This window comes from Eumetopias jubatus, unplaced genomic scaffold, assembly GCF_037043125.1.
Source record: "Eumetopias jubatus isolate StellerSeaLion01/CBP00866 unplaced genomic scaffold, mEumJub1_p1.0 scaffold_9, whole genome shotgun sequence".
Lineage (NCBI taxonomy): Eukaryota > Metazoa > Chordata > Mammalia > Carnivora > Otariidae > Eumetopias > Eumetopias jubatus.
In genome coordinates, this window is record NW_028274815.1 from 120,112,889 (window position 1) to 120,133,167 (window position 20,279).

The window sequence follows — 20,279 nt, forward strand, 5'->3', positions numbered from 1 at the left end:
GGGTGCTATGTGCTCAGACCCTGAACTGTTTCCCAGAATCCTCCAGGACTTCTCCTGGCTTATGTTCTCCCACTATCCACATACCTGCCCTACACTGCATCCCACCTGCAGACTGCTCTTCCTAAACGTACTTTCTGTTTTTCCACATCCACATCTCATATCTTTGATACCTTTCCTTGGGCTGTTTCCTCCGCCCAACAGATCCCCCTTATCCTTCAAATCCTCTCTCAAATGACAACTCCCTCATGAAGTGACCTCACATGCTTTTTTGCAATGACTGTGTTTCCTCGTTCCCTGAGCCTCCACTCTCCTTCAGGAGGACTCTTCACTGGTTGGGACCTGGCCTTGGAGGTGACCGTTTTTGGTCTTGGTCCCAGGCCCTTTCATATCACTGAAGCTTCTGGAGGCTGTTCCTGCTGCTCCTGGCCCAGGGCCTCACACACTTGGTCTTCAGTAGAGTTTAACTGAATGTCATTAACTCTTGGGCAGCACTGTTTCCTTTGAGCGGCTTCTCGGCAGGGTCGTCCTGGTATCTGAGAACATCGATTCTCCCTCCGTCAGCAGTATGCTTGGAAAATGTGGTTATCCTACCAAAAAGCTATCCCCCAAATGCTCTTGAAACTCAAAAGGAATGTTCCATCTGGAACTTCCTGCTGTTGCTTGTTCTTCAGCATCTCCCAGTTAGACCCATGCCTGTGGCCTTTTGTATCAGTTGATCCACAGAACATTGGTTATCTGTTCACTCACAACCTTTTTGAAAAAGTTCTTCAGTGATAGTGCTATTTCTTCCTGGCACCTCTTGGTGTTGTTTTCTTTCTCTAGTTAACAAAAGCCTTATGATCTGCATGGAGGTTGGGCCAGCCTTGACCTAAGGAGGGTGTGCACAGTTAAAATGTTGACTGATGTGAGAGGGATTTTGTGGGTGTAGCCTTCTCTATATAATCCATAAGCTTTCTGAATATATACCAAAGTGATTTAATCCCTTCCTTCCTCTCCCCGCCCCCCTCACTGCCCTGTTTGTCAGGCTTTTCTGAAAAGGCCTCCAAGGTCTCTCCCTCCCTACCCCTTCTCCTGCCCCTCCCATCTTGGCACCTCTGTGCCTTGTGGAGCTTTTTCCTGTTGGAGGTCACCTTTTGTTCCTGATGGGGCATTGTAAGCATTTGTTCATCTGTTTGGTGACCAGATTCTGAGTGTGATGTGGGCCTGGCTCGTCGGTTTTAAAAGTTAGATTTGGACAACTTTTGCTCTTTGTAAGATTTGGTCTTTTCTTATATTCTAGTGATTTACTTTGAGATTGTTCTTTGCTTATAGTTACGGGTCTTGCCTTCTAGACTTACTGCAGCCCCAAGCAGAGGTAGTGGGGCCTGGGTTCCAGTCGTGATCCAGCACATACCTGTGGCTTTGATTTCACGTTCTGCTGACAAAAAGCACCATTAAAAAAGCATCCTAAAGTAAAAGAACAGACTTGTATAAGGATATATTATTTATAAAGATATAAACTGCTAAGGTACCTTTTTAAATAGAATGGTGTTTTCTGAATAGGAAACTACTCTGTGTCGTGATATCATATGCATCTGATCCTAGAGTCTTCAAGCCTCTCCTTAGAGAAGGAAGACTGTCCCTTGGGCGGAATGATTGCATTTGATAGTGGCATTTGACCCCAAACAGTTCTGATTTCTTATCCTCAGAGGAAGCCTTTGACAAGCTGCCTCAATGCACCGTCCCTGAGATGCAGCGTAGCAATCTGGCGCCTGTCATCCTACAGCTGAAAGCGCTAGGGATCAACAACGTCCTCAGGTTCCACTTCATGTCGGTAAGTCCTGCCTTCTCTCTGGAATGCCCGCGGGCAAATGTCGGGACATTAGATAGAGTGCATCACTTTTTGTTTTTTTTTTAATTTCCACTTAGCTCCTGTGTCGTGTGCCTACTTTGCACCAGGCCCCGTGCAGGGTACGGGGGAGCAGGGCCAGAGAGGGCAGACACAAATCCTGTTCTTGCCGGGAGGGCGGGGGTGGATGACAGGTAAGTGGGTAATTGCCATGCTTGGGTCCAGTGCTCTGAGACGAAGGAAGGGCCCCAGCCTGGTTAGTCTTGTGCAGAGTGAGACCTGGAACCCAAGCAGGACTTCACCAGGTCAGGAGGTGAGGAGATCCGGGACGGCGAGTGTGTAGAGGTCTGCGTGAGGGAATATCACAGCTGGGGGAGCCAGGAGGGCTGTGACAGAGCTTCGGGGGATGTCCTCGTGGCTGATCGCCCTTCTGCTTATTTCCTGGGGCAGGTCCCTGGGAGTAGAATTATTGGGTCAAACAGCCATAGTCGTTTGGTACGTCCTTGATGTGTGGCCAGATTGCTGTACGCTCCAGCAGTGCACGCTGCCCCACACACTGTGCCTCTGCCATGCCGTGGTACTTCCTTTTAGAGGTTTGCTTATTTGACTGATGTTAGGAGGGAGAAGGGAAGGGAGGACAGGTATCTGTACCTTATTATTTGATTTCTCAAAAGACAGTTTTAAAAAAAACCCATTTATTGTCCACTCTATATTTCTTCTGAATTGTTAAACCATTTATCTGTTAGAATTAGTGTTTATTGTGGTTTTTAAGAGTCCTTTAATTATTAAAGACATTAACCTTTGTTTATGGTATTTCTTGCAAATGGTTTTTTAGTTATTTGTATTTTATTGTTTTTTTATTTATTTTTTTAACGTGCAGACATATAAGTATTTCCACAGTAAAATCTTTCTGTCTCTGTCTCTCTGATTTCTTCTGTTATTCCTGTCCTTATGGAGCACTTCCCCACATCTAGGTCAGTTAGTAAACATTCAGTCATATTTTCTTCTTGAATTTTTATGATTTGAGAAGACTAGCGTTTTATCTCTTGTTCTATCCCAGCTGCATTGTTACGTGGTGTGAGAAGCCCGGATTCTCAGATAATAAAATCCCTCATGTCATATATGTCATGATGAACTAGGTGAATGAAGGAATAGAAAATATCAGTCTCTCTCCCAAAGAAAACAACTGTGTGTTTATCATAAGTATGGAAAAAATATACTCTTTGATTATTGGTGTATGCAAGAAATTATAGAGAAGGTAAACAGTATATGCAAATTAAAAGCTTCAGAAAAGCCTCCCATCTAAGATGAAAGGAAAACATATAATGGCAAAAATGATATATCAGCGTCTCGAAAACTGCGGTTTGTCAAGCATCATTTGGAATAAATATCCACTGAAGAAAGAGCTAAAGGAAAGGGAGCCACACAAATAGTAAACTAACATTGGAACATGTTTGGCTTCTCTAGAAGAGAAATAAGTGCAAATTGAAATAGCTGTAAAATACCACTTCACATTAGTTAAGTGATCAAACAGGAAGAAAAAGGAGAAAGTCCAAAGCTGACACAGTTTGGGAAAGCGATTTCATCCTCTGCTGCTTCAGTCCTGGAGGGCTTTCTGATGTTATTTTATGAGGCTTAGAAACGCCTCGTATTTCTTCTCAGGGAAGTTTCTCCTGAGAAAAAGAGGAAAAGAACGTACATAGTGTGATCATGTTTATAGTATCATTGTATATTAAATTTTTAAATAGAATAATGAAAATCATAAACTTTTGGACAACTGAAGAATGAGGAAAATACATACAAATTCATCTTCATATATTCCCTTCTGGTTATTTTCTCCTGAAACTATGGTATTTTTGTTTTTTTTTTTTACAGTTGAAATCACAGGCCACATATAATTTTGTTTATTTAGCAGTGTTAGTTAAAGTAGCAAAGAACTGAAAACAACTCAGTTGCTCAGGAGGAAGACAATTGTGTATTTTATGGAGTATGACCTTGTTGGAACATTATGCACCCATCCCAAGTAATCACTGTGAAGTTTCTCTGGGTTAACAAACAAACAATGAAAACAGAAAACCATGCAGAAAAACAAACTAAAATTATACATATGCAGTCCTTCCAGTTATGTTAAAACGTTCGCATATGGTCCCAAATGAGATGAGGCCAGAGAGAAATACTAGTCAGTGTGTGTTTAGGTGAAAATACCAGAGATGTGATTTGGATCCAGAGAATCAGACCGAAGATCACAATAGCACCTTTGCTTAAATTAACGTTAGATTGCCTAGCATTCTTTCTTTTCAGAAATTCAGATTCTGCGTATGTCAGTTTGCCCCCTGTGGGCGCGAGGCCTGGTGCAGTGTTACCCACCAGGGCTGCTGGAGTAGAAGGTTGAGACTGTGAAGGACAAAATCAGAAGTGTCTGATGAGAGTGTAGGACTAAACAGGAAGGTTGTTCAAGGTAGGGACCCATCACTTCTGGTGGAGGGGAGCATGAGGGAGGGCTCCAAGGGACAATGTTTAATCAAGCCGACACTGAAGACCAAATAGTAGTAAAGATGCTGAGAAGGAGAGGAAGGGCATTTCAAGGGCACCAGCACGAAACACAAGCATGGAGGCTGGTATGTATGGGGCACATGAGAGGGAAGAGTGGATTTGAGCAGGAAATAGTCACATTTTATGTCTGTTACCTGAAGAAATTAATTTAGGAGGATTTTTATGTTTTTACAGCCCCCCCCAGCCCAGTCGATGGTTCAAGCGTTGGAGTTACTCTATGCCCTGGGAGGTATGCCTGTCTCTTATGTGTTCTCTGATCTGCTTACTAATAGATGGTATTGGTTAGGTTGTATTCACGTTAGGGCTCCTCAGTATCTTCAGGGATGAGACTGGTTCTCCCCATATATATAATCCTTTTAACAACCCTTAAGCTTCATGGAAATAAAAAGGTGGGACCATAATTAGATTAATAGTACATTAATTCCAGTTAGGACAATGAATTTATAAAGCATGTTGGTATATCAGGAGCTATTAATAACCATCATTAGAGCCGCACTCCTAAAAGACATCTAGAAGATTCCCTACCAGTATTTCAGGTGTTACCTCTCCAGGCCTATTTCTCAGTCCCTCCACCCCATCCTAAAACCTCTGGCTTAGTGTTCTCTCCCTTTTTTCCCTCATTTCATTCCTGGAGTTCCCTGTGGAGAATTGGGCCATTGACCAGCCTGTGGAATTCTTTGGGGCAAGGAAACACCATGCTTTGGAAGAACCTCTGTTCTCTTGTTTAAAAATGTAGTGTTTAAGATAGAGAAAACTGTAGCCTTGAATTCACCTGTTGAGGAAGTACCTAACTTCTGTGAATGTTGCCCCAAGTGAACGTAATGTCTGGTTTGGTAGTAAGTTTCGGTGGAGGTTTTGTCCTTTGAGATTGTTTTGTTTGTTTTTAACATCTTTGTTGAGGTATAATTCACACACCATACAGTATACCCATTTAAAGTGTACAGTTCAGTGGTTTTTAGTATATTCACAGGGTTGTGCGACCATCACCCCAAGTTTAGAGCATTTAGAACAGTTTCATCACCTTAGAAAGAAACCCTGTACCCATGAATGCTCATGCCCCACTCCCTTTCCCCTCTTCCCAACCCCAGGCAGTTTACTGATCTAATCTCTGTAGACTTGCCTATTCTGGAATCTCACATAAATAGAATCATATAATCTGTGGTCTTTTGTGATTGGCTTCTTTCACTCAGCATGATGTTTTCAAGGTTCATCCGTGTTGTAGCATGTGTCGACACTTCATTCCTCTTTATTGCTGAATAATATAGCATTGCATGGATTGGATATGCCACATAATATCCTTAGCCATTGAGCAGTTGATGGACATTTGGGTTGTTTCCCCTTTTTGGCTAATGTAAATAATGCTGCCGTAAACATTTATGTGCTAGTTCTTGGTGGACATTCCTACCAGCAGGGTATGAGGGTTCCACTTGCTCCACATGATAGCAAGTGGCCAACACTTGTTATCTGTCTTCTGTGTTATAGGCATCCTAGTGGGAATGAAGTGCTATCTTGTGGATTTGATTTGCATTTCTCTAATGACTAATGGTGTAAGCACTTCTTCATGTGCTTATTGTCCACTCATAGATCTTCTCTGGAGAAATGTCTATTCAAATCCTTTGCCCATTTTTACTTGGGGTACTGTCTTTTTATTACTGAGTTAGAGGAGTTCTTTATGTGTTCTGGGTATAAGTTTCTTATCAGATCTGTGACTTGTAAATACTTCTCCCATTCTGTGGTTGGCTTTTCTTCTTTCTTGATAGTATCATTTGTAGTGCAAAAGTTCTATGTTTTCATGTAGTTCAATATATGTATTTCTTCTTTTGTTGCTTGTGCTTTTGGTGTCTTACCTAAGAAACCATTGCACAACCCATGGGTGTGGAGATCTCTCTTGGGTTTTCTTTGAAAAGTTTTTGTAGTTTGAGCTCTTACAGGTAGTAAGGCTGTGCTCCTTTTTGAGTTAATTTTTTTTTTAAACGGGGTCCATCTTCATTCATTATGTTTGTGATACTTCCCCACAAAGGAATAACCAATTACTGATTTAAAAGATTGTCAAGTGAATTAAAAGGCCTTTAGGTGGGTCTGCATCAAGTCAGCCCAGAGTGAGTGTGCTGGAATAGGTTCCCATCCCTGTTCTCAGGCATGTGATAGGACCCTGAAAGCAGGGTTTCCTGGGATAGTCTGTAATGAGTATGAGAGAACATTGACAACATAGAAGTTTTTCATTTGGATTGATTTGCCTCTAATCCAACAGAATGAAAGTTGAAATTTTTTCTATTTCTTCACTGCCCTAAGTAAGCTGGAGAAGGCAGGGGGAACCACCCAACTTAATTTACAGGTACAAGCTGAATTATCACCTTTCAAGAGATGATTATATGGGAACAGAAGAGAAATTACCTTTCCTGTCTTATTCTGAGCTCTGCAACATGTATTTTAATGGTACATCTTGGGAATAGTCTGAATGGCAATAAAACAATAGTCAGTGTCTCCGGAATCCCATACCTGAATATTGGCTAGTGGCACAGAGGCAAGGAGGGATGTGGGGAATTGGAGTCCATCCAGTTCAGTAAACTGCCCAGGAGGCAGTTGGATGAACGGTTCTGGTATTGGCATCCAAGGGAGATGTGGGCAGATGTTTAGATTTGTAGTCGCCGGCCTTGTAATCGCTCTCATAGTGTGGGAGGAGTGGAGGGCGTGGGATGCCCTTCTGGGACATCTGCACTTGCACTTGGAAGGAGCAGTCTCTGGGGTGGATGAGGGGAGTGGGGAGCGGGAGGAGGCTGCAGGGCTGTTTCCTTGGAATGAAGTCCTTGAATAGAAGCTATTAGAAGTAATCAGTTTTTCAATAAAATTGGCTATTCAGGAGCTCAGAGGGGGTCTTTTCTTCTTTTAATGTAACAGCACTCTGATGTAAGATTGAGTTTGGTAGCATGATTCATCTTTTGGACACCTTTTCCTAGTGTACATCATCGTTTATCCTCCTGATAACCGTACATCTTCCAACACAATGGTACATGCCTTCTGATTTCTGTTGTTCTTGTTCTTACGGCAGGTCTGGACAAAGACTGTCGCCTAACTGAACCGCTTGGCATGAGAATCGCAGAGTTTCCTTTGAATCCCATGTTTGCAAAAATGCTGCTTGAATCAGGTAGGCAGAGACCAATAGTTCTCATTGATTCAGTCACAGGATTAGTTCTTCGAATTTTGTGCACCCTGGGGAAGGGCATGATATATTCCGAGTAGTGAAGGAGCTTTCCTCTAATGTTGTCTGATTTGGGGCATGTTGTTGTTAACTGGGGATTCTGTGTCAGTCACCATTAATTAATTCAGTAAACACCTTTGTTTTCCTGGGGGGCCTAGAACGGACGCCTGATTTTTTTTTTTTTAAACAGAAGTTTTTTGTTTTTTTGTTTTTTTAATTATGGTAGAAAATACACAAAATATACATTTTAACCATTTTTAAGTTCTGAGGCATTAAGTACACTCACATTGTCAATCAGCCCTTATCACCATCCATTTCCAGAACTTTTTCATCTTTTCAAACTGAAACTCTGTCCCCATTAAACACGAACTCCCCACTCCCCCCCCCCCCCAGCCCTGTAGCCACCCTCCTACTCTGTCTTCATGAATTTGAGGATCCTGGGAACCTCCCTTCAGTGGAATCCTACAATATTTGCCCTTTTGTGACAGATTTATTTCACTTGACTTACTGTCTTCTAAGGTTCATTTGTGCTGTAGCCTATGTCAGAATGCCCCTCTTTAAGGCTGACTAGTATTTCACTGTGTGTATGTACTGTTCATCTGTCGATGGACACTTGCGTTGCTTTCACCTTCCGGGTATCCTGAGTAGGGCTGCTGTGAGCATTGGCATACAAGCATCTGTTGGAGTCCCTGCTTTCACTTCTTTTGGGTATATACTTCCAGTGGAATTGCTGGATCATCCAATAATCCTATGTTTAATTTTTTGAGGCCTCACCATACTATTTTCACAGAGGTTACACCCCTTTGTACTCCCATCACCAGCATACAAGGGGCCCAACTTCCCTGACGCCTTCTGATGTTTGTGAGAAAAGGAGTAAGGGGTGAAAGTTCCTAAGTTAGAGGTCAGGTCAGAATCATCTACCCACCACCCCTACCACGAAAGGAAGTTAGAATTTTTTCTTGCTTTTGGCTAACTTTTATATTCACTAGCAATTTACAGAGCTGTGTTTCATACTAAGCGTGGTAAGAGGTAGCTTTAGTTTTGAAACATCCAGATGACCTCAGGCTTACATTGAGAAACAGGACTCTTTTTAAGTTTCGGGTGGGGGAGCGTGTCAGCCATGAGGCAGGAAGCTGTGGGGAGGACTACAGAGGGGCAGAAATGTCACCATCCAGTTCCCCAGCGCACCGATGGCTTGGGCGCTGTTCCCAGGCGTGGGCAGCTGCTGCTCACGGAGTGCTGCCCTGGTCTAGGCATGCCTTGGGCTCACTGGGTCGGGTGAGCCCTGTCAGGAGCAAGGCTGTCCCAGAGAAGGGTCCAGGAAGAGAGAGACCGCAGAAGGGACACAACCCATATAATCCCTGCCCTTCCTTTCTGTCTTGGATTTTGGCCAGGATCCTAGCTGTTCCGATGGGAGTAGGGAACAAGTGTGGAGTAAACCTGTCCTTAGGGACACAGCTCCTCTGGCCCCACCGTGGTGCACAGCGAGAGTCCTTGATGTCCCAGCTGCCTAGTATAGCAGCCCCTTTCTCAGAGTCTTCCTGGGCCTCCCTTCATCTGGGCCACATATGGGACATTACATTCAGCAGGGTAAAGGTTGAGATGCTACAACTAAACAGTCAAACTGTATATAAATATATGATTTTAGTTTGTAGTATGGTGTAAGAAAATAACAAAATGTCTTTAACTTCTCATTGACAGTACATGTTTGAAATCAAACATGCTTTTTGTTTTATAGGAAATTTTGGCTGTTCTCAGGAAATTCTAAGCATTGCAGCTATGATGCAAATCCAGAATATCTTTGTGGTCCCCTCAAACCAGAAGTCTCAGGCAGTAAGTCTAGCCTTTTCCCCAAGCCATTCATACTGGCCTCTTTCACTGTGGGCTCCCCTTGTTGAAACTCTCCGGAGCACACTGGCTGTGCAGATGGGATCCACTTGCATTCTGAGTGTTTGCCGTGTGCCTGACATTGTGCCAGACATTTTAGGTGCGTCGTGTTTCCTAGTGTCTTCTCCATAACCCTGGGAGGTAAACACTCTTCTCATCATTTTTAGGGGTGGAGGCACCGAAAGATTAGGTAACTCATTTGTGATTGCACAGCCGTGGGGCAGTTGCCTTTCACAGTCTGGAGCCCCCAGTCTTAACTGTGACCTGCTGACCTCCCCATGAGGGAAACTGGCCTTCAGGCTTCTCTGGCAGAGACCTGGTGGCACACTAGTGATGTAAGGAGTCGTACCTGGGCACGGCAGGCTGATTTTGCTGGTGGTGGAGGGGTACTCCAAACCAAGGAGATGGCAGGGCTCTGCCTAAGGCCCGGCACCAGAGATGACTGAAGGAGCGAGCGCTGGGGAGACTGGAGAAGTCAGGCTACGCAGAGCACCCTGGAGGTGAGGCACACCGACAGAGGCAGGCCAGGGTGAGATCGGGGCCGGTTCCTGTGGGAAGAGTGAGAAATAGCAGCCTTGCACGTGCAGGAGCTGAACTTGGACTTTCTTACAGTTGCTTGTCTTTTTCCTGACAGTCATAACATGATAGATTATACTTTCCTGCCTCCGTGCCTGGTGGTTAAGTCCATTTTCTCCCTTGTTTTTTGTTTGCCTTTCTCTTAACTCTCTGACAATCCTCCCTCAGAGCAGACAGACTCCTTTGTAAGATGAGGAACCTGAGGCCCTTACCACTGTCTGGAATTGCAGCATTTCCACCCCCCCCCCACCCCGGCCCTGGCCCAGTCTCTCCTCTGCTGTGTTCTCTAGCCCGTCCTCCCACCTGCTGTACCATATATTTGTGTGGTTTGCTTGTTTGGTTTTGGCTTCCACCACTCTTTGATTCACTGCTACCTCCCAAATGCTTAGAACGGCGCCTGGCCTCTGGTAGTGCTCAGGAAATACCTCTTAACGAAGGAATGGATGGAAGGCAGGAAGATGGCTAGGTAGGTTGGTTAAGTATGTGGTATTTGATGCAAGGAGAAAATTCTAGAGTTACTAAGTGTATTTGTGTGCTTATGTATGTATCATATGGGCGGTTTCTTGAACTCATGAGAGCAGGGTGGTGTTGCCCAGGATCTTACAGAAAAGAAAATTGAGGGACGTTGTCTGAAAGGATTGTGCGGCTGGTGGTAGCCCCTGAATACAGAATGTCTGCCACGTATCAGACAGCTAGCCTCCTGCCCTCCCGGAACTTATTTTCTCCTAGGGCTGTGGGGGGCGTTCTTCTGAAAGAGGTGGCATTGACTGGATCGGGGAGGAGAGAGACAAGAACACTAACATCTCTCTGATACTTCTGGCAGGTGTTATAGCGAATCATCTTAATTCCTCAGCAGGCTTGATAGGTTTAATGATCCTGGTTTTACAGATAAGTTGAGGCCGAGAATGGGTACATTACCAATCTGAGGTTTTCAGGAGATGGCAGAGCCGGAGCTGGTGCAGACCAGGTCTTTCTGACTCTGCAGGCCATGAGCTATTCAGCATGTAATGTTACCTCCCTGTACCAGAGGCTCACAGGAGTTCACTTCTAAATGTTGCTTCATTCTTTCCAGATTCGAGTGCACCGAAAATTTGCTGTGGAGGAGGGTGATCATCTCACTATGCTCAACGTGTATGAAGCGTTTATCAAAGTAAGTACAGGTACCACTCGAAAGGCCCCTCCGCCCCACTCAAGGTGATCTGGGAGTAAGGATTCCAGAAGGTCAAGTTTATAAAGGAGTGGCCGAGAGACCTCGGTATTTTTCTCTTAGATTATTGCCAGTACTTCTAATCCACGCATGGGGTCCCTGCCTGGGTTTGTGGTGCCATTTTGCCTGGAAGAACACAGGAGTCGCCTCTGGTTGCCCCCGATGGCTAGCAGCACGCTGACGGCTCAGCCTCCCCGCTCTCCCCACCGCCTCACACCCACCGGTGCTGCTGGATGGCACTAGCAGACATCTGAATAGCAAGCCCGGTTTTATTTTCTGCCAAATAAGTGAGGCCAAGAGTGTGTGGTGTTGAGTTCAGTCTTCAAAGCAGTCTCTGTGAGTCAGCGGGGAGCGGCCGTGAGGGACGTGTGGTGAGGACCTGCCTCTATTCACACACCCTACCCGTATTTAGCCATAGGCGGTGTTAATTTTTATTGTGTTTTTCTGTAATATTCTTAACGTTTTGTAAAACTAAGCAAATAATACAGCTTAAGGGTCTCACCAAAAATTGCTAAAAAGAGAGCTCTAAAGATGATGAAAATCATAAGAAACCTCTCATGTAAAGGAAAGGGTGGGAGGGGGAAATTAGATATTTCAGACTTTCAGCATCTTGTATTTGTTTCTTAAATATTTTCTTAGAAGAGGAGAAATACTAAATTTTTGTTTCACCAGTGATCTAAGGGAGATTATTCATTTAATGAACAGTCTTCAGAAAAGCCCGATCGCTTACTGAGATCATGAATTATGAGTTACGGGAGTTAAAATTCATTTGTATGAGCACAGCGTGCCATCTGCACTCTGAAGCTTGCCCTGCTGGTGGGAATTGGGCGCACGTCTATACCACATTAGTGTATTTTCCTTGGAAAATTTCCTGTGGATGATATTTTCTTCTTTAAAACGCTTTCCTTTCTGGCTTAGAGTAGAATTTCAGAGTACATCTCCACAGCAGTAATTTAGTCTAAGACATAATGATCCTACTTAAGAATATAGAATAAGCACTGTTGATAGAAAAACCATGTGTTGGGGATAAATAATAGTAATTTACACATTATTTCTAAATTGGCAAGTATCATTGCTCACCTGTAGTCTCCTAGAATGATGAACTCAAAAAAAGTTGATTTACAAAGACCCACAGGGAAGTGGGTCTTTCTGATAACTCAGGCCACTCGGGTGGGTATTTCAGATTGAAAACAACTCTGCTTGTCAGCAAGTTCTCCATTGCCCTTTGGCACAGGAAGCGAGATGGAAGAGCAGTCAGACGGTATGCATGGTGGTCAGCATCTGTTTAGGGAGATGGGGCAGAACGGGGACCATTAGGGTGGGTCGATCTCGTCCCACCAAGTAAGCAAAAGGGGGAAGAGGAAACAGGGCACCTCACAGTGTAGCCATGGTCAAGAACTTGTCTGCGTTTCTCTCACTCCCCCTCTGTCTGGGTTGCCGTGTAGCACAATAAAAACTCTCAGTGGTGTCAGGAACATTTCCTGAATTACAAGGGTCTTGTCAGAGCGGCGACAGTGCGAGAGCAGTTGAAGAAGCTTCTTGTCAAGTTTCAAGTGCCCAAGAAATCTAGTGAAGGTAAGAGCAAACCTCCATGCCCGGCGACTCCCCATCCTGTGCTGTTCATTTGTAGTCCTGGACGGTCCATGCGAGGCTGGTGCAAGGCAGCACGGTGTGCTCCGTACCTTCCCCCGGCTCACACGGAATTGCCCGTGTCAGTGAAAAGCTGAGCGTGTAAAAGTAGCATGTTTTTTCCAGGGAGGTCTGTTTGTATATCTGAGGGCTATTCTTAATGGAAAAAAAAATTGACAAGCACTGACAAGACTTCAGGATCATTAGCATTCACATCATTGCATGTTATGTAGTTAATTTCCCCACGTAGACTTTGCAAGAAAAGTTGCTTTGAAGTGGACAGTATTTAGGGCTATTCCAAATAAATTACATTTTATTTTCAAATGCAGACATTACTCATGGAGTCTGTGTGTTGAGCCTCAGCAGTCCCTAGGGTAAGACAGGAGTGCTGCGTAAGACATGGTCTCTGACTTTTGGCCGTGACCGTGACTACTGTTAATTGAGGACATGGTTATACCATGGCAGGTGTCACAGCTGACACTCTGTGAGGTGTGGGTGATACTATCCTTATTTTACAGATGAGTCACAAAGTCCTAGGGAGAGATTCAGTTGAGTTCAGGACAACACAGCTGGTTCAGCCGAGCTGGATCTGTGAGGCTTATAACCAGTGCTCTTGAAGAGATGACCCATCTGCTCATTCATTCGGCCATTGCCCAGTGAGTGCCAGCCACGTGCCAGGCGCCCTGACACCCTCGGCACCGCTAGTACCTGCTAGCGTTCCGTAAGTGCCGAGAGCAGGGCGGCGGTACGCTGAGTGTTCCTACGTGTGAGTTCATTTAATGCGCACACCGATCCAGTGAATATATGCCACTCGTATCCCTATTTATAGATGAGACCAATGGGCGAAGAGGCAAAGAGAAACTTGCTGAAGGTCACACAGTGTGTGGTGGAATCAGAACTTGAACTCAGGCAGTTTCATTCCTGCCATTTCAGCCTTATTTTTGCTTCTATCCTACTAGAAAGTGATTACAAAATGGCCAAGACATGGTTCTCTCAGGAAATAGTGCAGTGAAGGGAGAGATTGATGCAGGTAGACAGAGTGCTGTAGTGTGAGGTCTTCAGTTGTCTTCGAAGTTAAAGGAGTAGACCCGTCAGTGCTTTAGGCAAACGGGTGGCGGATGTAATAGGAATGCAGGGAGGAGGGAATCTGGTGGGGCTGGGCCTGGGAGGTTGTACAGCAGGCCTCGAGTGGTGGCCAGGTCCAGTCCAGCAGCCTGGTTGCACTAGCAAGCACAGGGCAGGGAGGCTGTGGAGACAGGTGCTTGGGGTGAGGGGCATATTAGATGCTCAGAATATTGATGAATGAAGAAGCTCACGGGAGAGGGGAGAGTTGAAACCGGGGTGATTGGGTAAAGTTGGTGTCATTGATAGAAATGGGGAAGCTTCCAAAGGCAGCTGGCTGGGGAGAAGCTGATCTAGTGCTTGTCACCTAACAGACAGATGACAGCCTTACTACTCTATCTGTGTTTCTTAACCTGTTTTTCATTATCAACCTCTCACTCAGGAGAAAAGTGACATTAAATTTAAATTCTTCCTAATGAGAGAAATTAAACATGAAGGAAAATACGATTTTGTAAAGTAAGGTTGAGTCTTGGTGGGCCACAGCCATTGCAGTACCTAAGATATCCTCCCTTCCCTGCCCCCACGAGCCAATTTTCATCCCTTTGGAAGTGATATCCCCCTAATAAGAACGTATGTTCTACAGAGAAGTTTCTTTTGGGTAGCAGTTGGAGAGAAGAGACTGAATCTTGGATCAGATTGTGGTTAGAAATGTAAATTTGAGATTTATCAGTTCTTGTGCTGAGAAACAATAGAGAAAATGATGGAAGCACAATAAATTATGTACAAATTTAAAATTTCTAGATGTTAAAAAGCAAATAAAAATATTTTTAGCAGACAAGAGATGAAAAATTAAAAACTTTATCATAGAATGAGTTCATTTAACATGCTTAGAAAAAAAGTTTCCAAGTTGATATATGGGCAGAAGACCAGAAAACTCAGAAAAGAAGAAACACAGATAGTAATAGATAAATGTACAGTAATAGAAGGGATACCTTTTAGCCAAATCATTGCCAGTAAGAATGTGGTGACGCTGACATTGTTATTTTATGCACCACTAAGAAAAAAATACTGCCAGTTATAATTACAAAATGCTGTCCTGATTTTAGTGACTTAAAGGGGGAAAAAAGAGTGAGTCTTAGAATTGATGAAGTGCGGTATGTTGTAAGCCACACACATGACATTTTCCTTTGCATGATCATTTAGTATGTATCCTGTGAAAATCATCTAATGAATGGTTGGGCTCTATCCTTGGAAGATGTTTACTATAGCAATACAGACATCAATTAAAATGGGGCATTTGAAAAATTGTGAAGAATTACGTGCTGTAGCTTATAACCACAGAAATAATGTTGTGTCTTATGGAAGAAACATAAGATTTTCTCCAGAAAGGAGTTCTTGGGGTCACTGGTCAGCCCGTGGTGTGCTCTCTTGGGTTCTGGTGCCCAGCCTTTCCCCTGTCACCCTGTGGCCTGGTGGGATTGGGGCATCCTGAGTTAAAGGAACAGTCCAGCATGCTTCCTTCAACAGCCATAGATGGTGCCAGGGCAGGCATCCAGCACCGGGAGGCACGGGGCTGGGGCGGGGGCTGGTTCAGGAGAGGTTTGTGAGGTGGCTTGAAGCAGCTTGGGTGGGGGCCTCACAGCACAGGCCTGAGCACTCAGAGCATAGGGCAGGCAAGGGGCTCACCCGTCACTCTGTTTGCTGCCTTGTGCAGGTGATCCGGATCCAGTCTTGAGGTGCATTGTTTCGGGATTCTTTGCAAATGCAGCAAGGCTTCATTCTACTGGAGCTTACAGGTAACATGATACTTTGTGAAGTCATATGTTAAAGGAGAAATCTTAAAAATGATCCAAACTCCATAGAAAGCTGATGTGCCAGGAAAGTACAGAAATTAAGTTAAATAGGTTTTCTTTATCTCCTTCCATAGATGAGTTGAGGTTAACTGCATAGCTTTCAGCATAATATCTTAACTTGATGGAAATGATTCTCAAATATTCAGCTCATCCGTATGTTGTGGAAGGATGATAATTACAAGCCTGGAGGCTGGGAATATTTCCATTCTAATAACAGAATAATAGAACTGGAAAGGACCATTAGAGATGATCTTTCCTGGAGAAACTACCCCAGCAGTTCATTTTGTTTCTTGAGACCTGTGGGACGTTGTGGCCATAGTTGCTGTCTTTGTATGTTGGCAAGTGTTTCTTCATGTGCTGGATGTGCCTCCTGCCACAGACCACAGCCCATTTCTTCCATTTCCACTTTCTGGGGAGAAAATCACTGGTCACCCATGCCCTCCTATTAACCTCAGGGCCTCGGCTCATTCTGGTCCAGAGCGTCACCCGCACCTGTTTAAAAGTGCATCTGTTCTTTCATATGGGAGTCATCCCAAAAGCTTCCTCCCCAGCTTTTCTTTGCATTTCCTTCATGTGTTATTTTGTCATTAGCCTTTTCTTCTCAAAGAATACTACATTCCTGTTTTTTGAGGGGAAGTCGGCTTCATGGTCAGTCCCTTTGAGGCAAAAGTTCGGTGTTGATCAGCTCAGGCCACCTGGTAGCACAGCCAGGACTCTGGGGTGCTGGTTTTATCACAGAGCTGGAGATGAGCTCACTTGTGCTCGAAGCGATTCCCTGACACACAGGTCCCTGGCACCCACAGAAACACCCCATAATTAGAGTTTGGGCAGCAGCATCCTAATCTGTTGATGTTCTCTTGTGATCTGATCTTACCAATAGTTGTGCTCGGTAATTATTTTTTGAATTAAATTGAATCTAATCAAAGTTGAAATTTGAAATATTAACTGAGAGACATGGATAGTCTAATACTGAGCTTTCTTTTTCCCCTATTATTATGTCCTCCATAGCCTTTATCTTTACTATTTAATTTTAAATAGAAAAATTTTTGTTTTTCTATTCAATAGAAAAGTTTATACAGGTCACCATATGTGTTATTTCTGTCCCTAAGGAAATTGTTTTGAAAGAGAACGTATGGAAGATAAACATGAAAATGGGCAGAGCAGTATATTTTCCATGTTTTTTCCTGAATAGCCACATGCTGTTTTTTGTATGATTTATTCTTGACTTCTGGGGTGGCAGTGGGCGAGGGGTCAACCGGGGCACTAGAGAAGATGGAGAGAATAGTTTGTTCGAGTGAAGTACCATCTGCATGCGTTTTTTGATAATATGCAACACATCTGTGGAAGAGTCCCGCTCTAAGTATTTCAGGCTGACCTCAGATAAAATTCTTCTGTTTGCAAGGACTATCCGTGACGATCATGAATTATACATCCACCCTGCCTCGGTCCTCTATGCAGAGAAGCCACCTCGCTGGTAAGCCACTGCCTGCTTCTGAGCCTTGTAACTGCTCAGAAGGCAAGGCCTGGTTCTTGTTCATCCCCGGGTTCCCAGGCCTGGCACAGCACCTGGCACACACATTTGTTGACTTTGTTATGCTGAGTCATCTGCAGAATTTCTGCTCTTATCAAAGATTTCCTTACACAAATGGGGATATTCCTCTCCTCACTCATGTACTCAGCAAACTTTCATCCTCACCCACAGACTAGGTCCTAAACCCTACACTGGACACAGCGATGTGGAGGCGGATTGGGGTTCTGGGCCACAGTCCTGATGGAGACACAAATTCAGGCAGATTCCAGCAGCTCAGGAGAAGGGCCTGGTGTGGGGGGTGTAAAGCCCTGAGCTTGGTACCTCACGTGCCAGGGAGAGTCAGAGCTGGCTTTGTGGACATGATGACATTTGCTCTGGGGCCTGCAGACAGGAGTTTTCAGGCAGAAAAGGATGTGGAGGGAATACACACTGAAGCAGGAGCAGAAGCGAAGGCACGGGAAGATGAGGGAAGCTCCTGTCTGGGAAGTGGGGAGTCACCAGTCCCTGGTGCAGCGGGCCCAGGCTACCCCAAGGTGGTCTGTGAGATGGGGCGAGTCTGGGACCGTGCCTGTGAAGAGACGCACACACAAGCTAAGAGGAGGCATTTAGACCTTTTAATAACACTTCAGTTGGTTAAATTTTTGTCTGCTGCCCAATTTGGTAATAAATTGGAGCCTGTCTTTTGTATGTCTTCTTGAAATCTCATTTTTTTAGTAATTCATTTGTATTGTGTTTTAGAAAAATTTTGCTCCCACAGTGGGTGGGAACATTTAAAAACAACAACTGGTTCTTCCCCACAGATCGGTGGAGAAGGCAGAGGAGAGAGCACGGGCCTGGGGAGGGGAGATAATGGTAGAAGAGAGAGAGGGCAGAAAGGTCCATTCTGAGGTCCTTGGCGCCCTGGAGTAGTGGTTTCCAAAGTGCGGTCTGCAGGCGGGCATCAGCATCACCTAGAAGCCTGTTAGAAATGCAGATGTCCAGGCCAGGCCCAGCCCTTCTGAATCAGAAACTGGGAGTGGGGTCCTGTTTTAACAAGCCCAGAACCAGGTGGTTCTGATGGGTGGTAAAACTTGAAACCTTTTCTGAGACCTGTGCAGATCCAGAAGCTGCTTAGGCAGAGCCAGACTTGGTCAGTCAGTTTTGGGTTTAGAAATGTTGCCTGATGTCCATCACCATGCAGGGTGAGTGGAAGAGGGAAGCAGACCTCAGTTCTAGATCCTTTCCCAACGGTTTGCCGACTTTGGGTTGACTAATTTGGGAGTTGCTTAATTTGGGAGACTTCTTTTTCCTGCTTCATTCCCAAGGAGCCCTGAAGGGCAAAGAGAGCATGGCTGAATAGAGCCAGTCCTGAAGCAGCCCCATCACCTTAGGGTGGTGAGGGAGCACCCTTCCCCTCCGGCCTCTGCAGAGGGCCCCCCCCCTCACTGGGTCCGACCTTCAGCAGCTGATCGTTTGCCAGCTTCCAGGAGTGCACAGTGGCAGCTTGGTGGGTGTTTATGGTTGTTAGGGAAGCCCTGCGTCAGCACTTCACATAGCTCAGAAACTGATGTCTATCTAATACGCGCACTTGGAAATCTGGGGATTTGAAATTATCTGCTTTCCTCTTTGGTGTCTTTTTACCTCAGCCTCAGGCAAAGGCCCCTGCCCCTCCTTTTTTCCCGTGAGTAGTGGTATAATTTATGTACAATGAGAGTATTGACAACTGTGTACACCCATGTAACCCACACTCCAAATAAGATGTAGAATATTTCTGTCTCTCTAAAAAGTTCCCTCATGTCTCTTTACAGTTAATTTCCATCCCTTTTCAGAATCCGGCAAGCCTTCGCTTCTTTCTCTCCATTTTCTAATAAAGTCAGTGCTCTGTTGAGAGTTCTGTAAATGCAGACTGAGAATCCAGAAGGGTCCTGCATTGAGAGTGAGATGTTCTGGAAGTCATGTCTGAGCTCTTCTGTAAAGTGGGCACACTGTTACCCACCAGTCAGGTCATGATGCAGAAGTGCATTTGTTTAATGTATCCCCCGGCATACACAGTAGGTCCCTGGGAAAGGGGGACACTTGCCAGCTCTGTTTGCCGTGGTTCTGGGTTCTCACCATAAGGTTTAGGAAATTCCTGTTTTCTCCTGGTTTCAGGGTTATCTACAATGAAGTTATACAGACCTCCAAGTATTACATGAGAGATGTGACGGCTATTGAATCCGCGTGGCTGTTGGAGCTGGCTCCACACTTCTATCAACAAGGAACGGTAGGGGTGAATAGAGACTATCCCTCGAAACACCTGTTAGCTGCCTCTTCATATTTCTAAGTGCACATCGATTCTGCAGTTTCATGCCCTAAATTTGTTCCCCCCAGTAGTGCATGGGGTGGAAAGGTCACTCCCCTATGTCTTCCCCATTCTGGGTGAAAGCACTATACTATTTGCTCATAGTGAAGTGCATTTGGAAATGATGCATCCCTCCAACTTATGAGATGAAAAAGAGAATGTATCTTTGGCTCTTCCCCTCCCCCTCTGCTTTTCTTTCTTCAAAAGAAATTCTGTCACACTTTGGGCCATGTTCACAATGAGTGGCACAAATATTCTCTGATGAAGATTGACTCACAAAGAATATAAACTAGTGTGCAAGCTTACAACCAAGGTGGTTTACCCAGCAGTGGGTGCTACCGAGCATGGTATTCCTGTGTATACTCTTCTTCCACGGCAGGCCCTCGTGTGGGACCAGCAGGGTAGTGAGCCTTGTAGAGGAGATGCATAGTTTTGGTTGTTTTATTTTCACAAAACAAATGGTTTATTCATTGGGTTGGGTGGGGAAGGCCATACATTCTTCTAACAAGATCTTTGAGTGGTGGTTATATTTGGAAGGCTGGCATGAAAACAGGTAAATCAGGGTTCACAAACTTCCATTGACTCACTCTGTTTGGTCTGCATCATGTTTTTAATTAGAGTGTTTAGTGCACTC

General features: G+C 44.7%; 1 protein-coding gene across 9 annotated transcripts in view; it reads left to right on the forward strand.

The window, feature by feature from the left end:
• The window catches only part of DHX35 (DEAH-box helicase 35), a 66,869-nt gene that overhangs the window by 42,409 nt on the left and 4,181 nt on the right, over positions 1–20,279 (forward strand). For 3 of the 9 annotated variants that reach the window (XR_003612086.2, XM_028121968.2, XM_028121971.2), the window contains exons 13-22: positions 1,689–1,813; positions 4,556–4,610; positions 7,431–7,526; positions 9,319–9,413; positions 11,116–11,193; positions 12,434–12,511; positions 12,696–12,825; positions 15,656–15,737; positions 17,197–17,268; positions 19,456–19,567. Coding sequence is in view for 6 of the 9 variants with exons in the window: in XM_028121968.2 (XP_027977769.1) it covers positions 1,689–1,813; positions 4,556–4,610; positions 7,431–7,526; positions 9,319–9,413; positions 11,116–11,193; positions 12,434–12,511; positions 12,696–12,825; positions 15,656–15,737; positions 17,197–17,268; positions 19,456–19,567 (923 nt within the window). In the remaining 3 variants the exon portion in view is untranslated. Of the gene's footprint in view, positions 1–1,688; positions 1,814–4,555; positions 4,611–7,430; positions 7,527–9,318; positions 9,414–11,115; positions 11,194–12,433; positions 12,512–12,695; positions 12,826–15,655; positions 15,738–17,196; positions 17,269–19,455; positions 19,568–20,279 lie in introns of those variants that run through there. The other 6 variants (XM_028121970.2, XM_028121973.2, XM_028121969.2 and 3 more) reach the window with 5 other exon arrangements.